This window comes from Falco biarmicus, chromosome 2 (assembly GCF_023638135.1).
Source record: "Falco biarmicus isolate bFalBia1 chromosome 2, bFalBia1.pri, whole genome shotgun sequence".
NCBI classification, from domain to species: Eukaryota; Metazoa; Chordata; class Aves; order Falconiformes; family Falconidae; genus Falco; species Falco biarmicus.
The window spans coordinates 24,063,694-24,071,808 of NC_079289.1; the positions used below are offsets into that span (position 1 = coordinate 24,063,694).

Here is an 8,115-nt window from a genome sequence, read left to right on the forward strand (position 1 = left end):
TCTATTTGCGGAAAATAGACACTACTTTTTTTAAAAAAAAAATCAGATTTAAACATACTTGCAGAGTCTTACTACAAATTGAGAGAGGGCCTTCACTGTGGATGGTTTACAAGCAGCAACAAATTCAACCTCTGTCAAGCTAAACACAATACCAGCTAGCAACCGCAAAATACACTAGATTTCCACAAATACATAAGAGTACTCAGCTGCAACAACATTTTAAGTATTCCTGCAGAACTATACTTTTGAGGCCCAGCAGACATACAAGTAAGAATGTCTTAATTTTTTCTCAGAAATAAACAGGACTTCTAAATAATTTTCTCTACATTCTAAGAAAGATCGCTTAGCAACTTTTATCTCCCTTCAAATTTCTTTTCAGATACAAAGAAAACATAGTATTGAAGTGCATAATGCTATCTGCAGAACCTCAACTGATGTCTCAGGAAACTTTTTTTTTTTTTTTAACAATTCTTGCAGTGTGTTGACTTATCATTCTTTTCCTCCCTCAGTATTTCCTCACTATCATTGCTTGCAAAACTTAGTGGTACATCTGTGAATTCATATTTGTCTGGAGGTATACCAAGTGAAAAATGTTCCAGTCATTGCTTTAAGATGTTCTGTAACATAACAGAAGCTGTCAAGAAATTAAAGGCTGTCCTTCTAGCAGACTTTACAGGGTAATTTTTAACAATAACTGAATTTCAAAAGATAGACCTCTGAATTATGTTAAAACTGATGAAGAGCTGGGGTCTCAAGAGTTCAGATTTGACATGAGAACAATGAAATTAAAATTTCTCACTTGCATTCTGTTCATTTTCAGTAGCTAAAACGAAAGCAGTGTACTCAGTCATATCCCTTTAACAATTATGGTGAGCTAAAGTTTACGCATGCAAAATCATGGCAGGGAAAGCTTGCTGCTTCAGTAGGCTCAATTAATTGCTGCAAAATGAGATAACATGGAACACGAGTATTGATCAGCAGCTCTGCCTTTCACCATAGTTAGAATGGGAAATAACCAAATTAGTGGATCCAATACTGTACAAAGAAAAGACTGAAAATAAGCTGTATTATCTCTTTTACATAAAACCACAAGAATGATTAGTCACATTCCAGATATTTCTGGATTCCTGCAAGCTAGAGCAGCACTCACAGGCTGAGTCACAACTGAGCTCTCCATCCTGCTCAGTATTGCATAAGCAGATATACAGACATCACCAAAAGTTTACATTCTGACTTTTACTGAGAACCAAAGCTGACTGACCAGAAAAATAAAACAAAGAAATCCCACTTCCTGCATATACCATGACCATGGCTTTCAACGGTCACAGAAGTTTACTTTGGAAGAAGTCTCAGTTTAAAAACAAACAAACAAAAAAAAAGGCAGCATGCCCTTAGTCATTTTATTTACAATACCATAAAAGTATTGCTTACCAAGTCTGCTGCAAGGACCATATTCAGAGAGGCTAATTTCCTACTACAGCCTTATGCCAAGCCAAGCCAAGGAAGAGTGTTATGGGCCTTGAATGATCTAAACTTTAAGTTTAGATATACACAAACAGCAGTCACAAACTCTAAGGTGAAATACAGATTACGGGTACCTGAAGTTGTCCCTAATCCCAGATCTGAGAGGTGCAACTTGTCCCCATCCAGGTCCTGACTGAGCTATCCACTTGCTACAGGTGATCTCTGGCATGTTTTTTAACATGCAGAGTTCAGTGTTCCTGCTGTGGAGGTGATCATTTTGCTGCACTCAGATACTCAGCGTTTGTTTCTAGTCTCTCAACCCTGCTGGAAACTGCCAGCAGCTACTGCCGGCTTCCCAGCATTCCCAACAAGGGAGGGGTTAAATATCCTCCAGTACACATTTCCCCCCCCCCCCATTTCATGGAGTTAAGACAACAAAAAGGAGAGAGAAACCAAATCAGGTAACAATAACAAGGGTGGGTGGCAGGAAGGAAGAAACAGTTTACACTGCCAGCCTACACTTCCATCTGAAGTATAATGCTGCACCAAGGCCCAGCATAAATATGAATCGTTATCTCATCCACAGGTTACAGCTGTTCATCCCCGAAGCAAATGAGATGAAGGACATGCAAACACTGTTTCAGAGTATGTTTAATGTGTTAGGATGCTGTGGAATTTCCACTACACGTTCATACATAAAAATGCCAGTCATTATTAAGATATTTCTTGTTGGTTGTTAAATAAATAGGTAAGGCATTTTTTAATCTGTGGAAGGAAAAAGGTGGTGGGGAAAATGGTAAATACAAGTCATTCTGAAATATACCCAAATGTATACATTCAACATCAGCTTTGACAGGTTTATCCCTGGCCACCGCTGCAGATAACAGAGAAGGAGGTTCTTCACCTAGTTACAAGAAACACTGCAATATGCTACAAAGGCTGGATCAATACATAAGGAGTCAGGAAGGAACTCCTCCAGGCTCTTCTTTCTAACACAAATCCCATCAATTCCTTCTCCAAAAGAAGGCAAAAAAAACCAAAACAAAACATTGAGAATGACGAAGTATAGGATACTTCTATCTGTTACAATCAGCAAACAACAGTGACAAAATAAATAAATAAAGGGAAGGAAAAAATATCCATACAGAAAAACCCGATAAGCTAATTTTATCTTAGGCTATAATGAGTTAGAACTTTCAACACAGGGGTACAAAAATACAGAGGAATAATTAGACCTTTATTATAAAAAAAAACCCAACCTTGAGAGACTAACTTATGACTATTATGCACAAAAGCTGCTAAGAATACAGTAACTTTCAGAACCAGGAAAAAGGATCTACTGAAGGTAAAAGGAAAAGCAGTTAAAAAAGAAGAACAGAGATACATGACTTCTTCGGTTTTGTCCTGATACATTGTAATGCTATGAGCCAACAAGAATCTGTGTTCCAAGAATATTACGATAGTGCACTTATTATTCTTAAATGAAAGAATTGTTTAGACTAAAGGATGGACAACAAAACTCAGCTGCCATACAACCAGCTACTCTTTTAAGCCCCTCCTGTCTGAACCTTATTCCTGGATGCCAAGATTCCCCTACTGACATATCATTAGCTGCACATCCATCCTTTTCCCGGTTAGCCTCAATTAACAGTTATTAAAAAGGAATTCCTTAAGCTATTCATCACCATTCTATACTAAATTTCCTACAGAAAAGAACACGCATGTATACTTTTCCACTAAAGACACTAACAAGGCATGAACTGTGCAGGGTTTCTATTTGTTATTTTTCCACCAGCTGCCATATATAAGTGTTTTAGACCATAGGCTCCATCCTCTCACGTGTCTGCAAAGGTGTCACACCAAACATTCAGTTTTATTAAAAATTATCTCTCCCATACCACCTACATCTCTTAAATATAGCATATGGATTCAATAGCTGGACATAATGAAATTGAAAATCTTTACTTGTTTTGATAGATTTGAGTGTTCTGCTGTTTATCAAATGCCAAAAAAAAAAGTCCCAAACCAAACCCAAACCAAAAAACCCCAACAAAAAATCACCCTCACCATGAGTCAAAATCATCACTCTTGGTTATTACTCGAGAGAAAAAGAATCTGCTATCCTAGGGGGTATGCAAAGAGCTGCCCAGGAAGAAAATGCTGGCAGAGCCTTTTTGTACCTACATAAAAACACACCAATACAGGAAACACCGGACACCATAATACTTTCAGTCATACAGGCCCCTTACTGTGAACTTCTAACATCCCTGGAGAATTAGATCTGTGAGAAGTATCATAGGCACACAGAACAGAGATGCAGCTTCCCAGATTCTTGTGATAACTCCACTGAAATAAAGGAGATTATTCAATTGAGCAATAACTTGGGGACTGAGCGCTGGTTTTTCATAGCTTGTTTTTTAAATAGTCAGCTACAGTGTTTAAATAAATACCAAATCATTTTCATTTCGTCCACTCCAAAAAAACTGTGTGATTAACTTCACAAGTCCATAAACCACCTCACATCTCTTTATTACTACAAAAGAAATAAAACTTGCAAACAGCCCTCCTGTTATTCACAGTCAAACCCTAGCTACTACCAAATGGCAAAATTGACGAAGTGCATGATGAAATTATTGAACATATTCAGAGATGCTCTGTTGCCACTACAATCATCAGTACTTATGTGAAAAATTGAACAAAATTAGGCTCTAGATACGCAGTATAGTCTTCAAGCACTACCCCATATATGTGTAGTCCTAATTAAGTTAATGAAACTACCCAGAGGTCAGTATCAGCAGGTTTCATTCCAGGAGTGGAGTTTTAACCTGTAAGTAGCGCACATTGCTAAGGAATAATGCACCACAAACTTACGATATCCGGAATGTGGTATGTCACTATCCAATTTATTAGTAGAATACGAATGATAAAGTACTGTGTTATGTTGAAATGGTTAGGTGGTAAAATCTGTTGTAGTTTTGAAAGAAGTCAGCTAAATGTCAGAGAAAAGGAGGCTGGATCAAATTATGCCTACATACAAGCAGAAGGCTTACTGAAGATCTGATAATTTACTATGAATTATATATAGCAGATTCTTCTCAAAGGTGGAACAGGAAGACAAATTAACACATTTTTAAGAAGCAGCAATTAGAATAGTTTTATTATTATTATGAGAGGGTTACTTCATGAATCTGACAAACAGTTTGAAACATAATTATTATAATACTATAATAATTCAGATTTACTAAGCATGATGGAGTCTTCATAACATGACACTCCATCACACTGATGCCAACTCCTACAGAAATGGGAAATCATTTTTTTTGTAAATGCAAATTACATAGTGGGTGGATAAGATAAATGCAAACTGCAAAATCCAACACTAAATAAAAACATATATGAACAAGGTGACAGCCTGGTAAGCACTCCTCCTTAAAGAGCAATCAAATAACAATCACATTTCTTTCCTGAACAAGCTCCTTTGAAATAAGGATGGTAACAAAAGGAGATCCAGAATCAGTTTTCAAGTGCTCTTTTTACAAAGTAATATTTATTAGCTGTATTTAATAACTTGGATTTCTAAAACAGTTCAAACTTTCAGAGAGAAGCTGCAGCTAATAATGCACAGACTCAACAAAATGATCCTAAGACAGACCAGAATATGTCTATTTATTCAGTTGAAATTTACCAACATGGGTAACATCTTCATTCAAATGTTTTTGCCGTGAATCAGTATTTAAACATCACTATGTATAACAAGCTTCTTCCTGATTTGAAGAAACAGAGCATTGCTAGGCCTAGCTATCCCTGTCAGTGGTATTTTCATTACATCATAACAACAGAAGGAAACAGTCTTCATAGAAACAAAATAGTATTTTACCTATCTTAAAATCTGTTTATTTTGTATAAAATGTCAAATGTCCAACATAAGCCTAGCAGCAGCATCACAATTCCCAGGCAGGCAGGACCTAGAAGTAGTGTGGAGGTGGCAGTGCATTCAGCTCAGGGTGACAAGGAAGAGGAACACCTCATGTCAGTCAAGGGACTCCTCCAGGCAATCTAAAAAGCACCACTAAGATATTTGCATCTAACCCTCTGCAGCTAAGGAAAGCATTTCCATGATACAACGCTAGACAGACACGTGCAAGTGAAAAGGGGATTCAGAGTACTCTAACAGCCTGAGAGACCCTAACAAAAAAAATACATGAAGATGTATAGTTGAAAGGATTTAAAGTCAGATGCAACAGTCTCCTCATCAACCTTTTTGTTCAGGGGGCAAAATTTATAGTATTTGAGAAAGGTAGAGGGAGAAGCAAAAGAGGAAAGAAAAAAAAAAGTGAGCTTAACACCATGTTTGATCATCCTCTGTATCTTACTGCTTCTTGGCAGAATTCACTCTTTATGACTGCAGTACAAAAGCTGCGAAGGAAACACTGAACATAAGCGACTAAAGGATACCATTATTTCAATAGCCCATTTGTCATACATATGCACCATTAATTGTATAGCGATGGCTGAAACAAGGACTACTCTGTTTTACGGTTATCACTACCAGGACAGGTTTTACTCACAAAACAGAATTTCATCCTGAAAGGAAAAAAAGCATGGACAAGTCTGCTGCTTTTAGGAAAAAAAAGTACCTTTAAATGTGAACAGTCATGGGAGATACATGAAAATATTCTTCTCTAAAAATAAAGAACCAACATATCGAACTGCAGCCACAACTTTTTTTTTCCAATTAAGTGATTTATGGAAATATATACAAACGAGGAAAGTCATGCTGAACGAAAGATTACCTAGCAGACCAGCTTCATCCCCCCTCCGCATACCCTGCTATACCTTCCTATTTTAAATGTACCGAGCCGAGTATCCAATACACGCTGAAGTCCGCCATAAGAAGTACTAGGAGTGCCCTTGAAAAATGTCCAGATTGCAGCTAGTGCACAAAAGACCTCGCCATGTAAATAAGTGCATGAGAATTTCTCTTTCGCTCTTGACCCGGCAGCAAGTGAAGAGATTAAGTTCCCATCAACATCGGAAGACAAAGTGTCAGTAAGAAACAACCGAAGTTTGAAAGAAAAGGAAGGAGGCTGAGACTAAATTTCAGCTGGTTTAGAAAGAAGAAAAAAAAAAAAAGGAAAAAAAAAGGAAAAAATGGCTCGAGTAAACCATTCTGAATGCTCTACTTTATCTTCCCCCCCAAAATGCTCCACAAGAGCTGAGCAGCAGCGCTACGCCAAATAAGCAAGAGCAGTCAGGTATTACTGCCATAGGTAAGAGGAAGCAGCTATCCCCCCTTGCCTTGCTACACAGAAGGCAACGCTGCAGATTTCCCTCTCCGCTACCAAAAAGCTAAAACAAAACGAGCATCTGGGGCGGGGGGGGGGGGGGGGGGGGGCTGGGTGGTGTGCGTGTGGTGTTATTAATTGGGAACTTTTTGTTCCTTAAATACATGTACCCGAGACCCTTTTTTTTTTTTTTCACCCACGCCCCTCTTCTTTCCATCTTCTCTGCCAAAACAGGTTGGAATATACGTTATACCATAATAATACTATTAAATAAGGCGTATAAGACTTACCATATCAGCTGGAACGCTGCTGGACATCTTGATGTTACCCTAAATGGCTTAAAATCAACTTAACAAAAAAAAAAAAAAAAGCACCAAGAGCCCGTCGCAGATCTTCAAGAAGCAAAACCAGTGTCAATGTCGGAGGCAGCAACTTCCACGTTCCCTACGAAAAAGCGGTGCCCGATGTGCAGCGGGGAAGGCGGCCGGTTGAGGTGAAGGAATATCCAGGGGCAAGCGGTGCCGGGGCTGCACCGGAGGAGCCGGCGGGAGACCAGAGATGGCAGCAGATCCCTGTCAGCGGCGGCGGCGGCAGCAGCACCAGCGGTGCCAGGTAGACCAGGCAGGACTACACCGCCACATGAGCTGCGTGCGGGCTTTTTCCCCCCTCTCTCCCTCTTCCTTCTCTCCCAGCCTTGACAAATGACGACGGGATGATTCACGGGATAATGGTGCGTCCAAGTCACCTCCTCAGTCAGCGCAGGCGACCCGGGCGCGCAGGCAGGCAGGCAGGCAAGACCTCGCTCCTGCCCTCGGCTGCGGGGCAGGGAATCGGGAGGGCCGGGGTGGGCTCGGGGCCGCTGGGGAGGACGTCGGGCTTCGGGCCCCCCCTAGGCGGTGTGCGACATTCAACAGCGTCTGCCGGGGAGACGGGCCGGGGAGGGCTGCCTGAGGGGCGGCCGGAGGGGAAAGCCCTCCCCCGCGGCGCTTCGGCGGCGACAGCACTCGGCAGGGACCGGGGGGCGTTCAACGGCGGCCGCCTCCCGCAGTCTCAGGTCTCCGCTCGCATCGCCGCCGCCGCCGCCTCAGCCCGCCCTCCCTCCCCCGAGTCGTCCTCCGGCGGTTCCGGGCGCTCCCCCTCCCCCGCCGCCCGCGCCGCCTCGCCCCGCTGCGAGCCGGAGCTGCCGGTCCTCAGCGCGATCCTCGCCCGCAGCCGCCCCCTGTCATCTTCGGCTCAAACCAACATGGCGTCTGCCGAGCCGAGAGAGGGGACACGGCGGGGGAGCGACGGACCCCCCCCACACCCCCCCGCCGCGTCACGCGCCGCCGCGCCGCGCGGCACCATGGGGCTTGTAGGCTGCCGAGAG

At 41.9% G+C, this 8,115-nt stretch overlaps 1 protein-coding gene across 1 annotated transcript in view; it reads right to left on the reverse strand.

The window, feature by feature from the left end:
• UBL3 (ubiquitin like 3) overlaps positions 1-7,831 on the reverse strand; it is a 58,456-nt gene extending 50,625 nt beyond the window's left edge. Inside the window, exon 1 of the mRNA XM_056328317.1 lies at positions 7,040-7,831. Within this exon, the coding sequence (XP_056184292.1) occupies positions 7,040-7,066 (27 nt within the window). The 5' untranslated portion in view covers positions 7,067-7,831. The remainder of the gene's footprint in view (positions 1-7,039) is intronic.
• Positions 7,832-8,115: the final 284 nt, after the last annotated feature.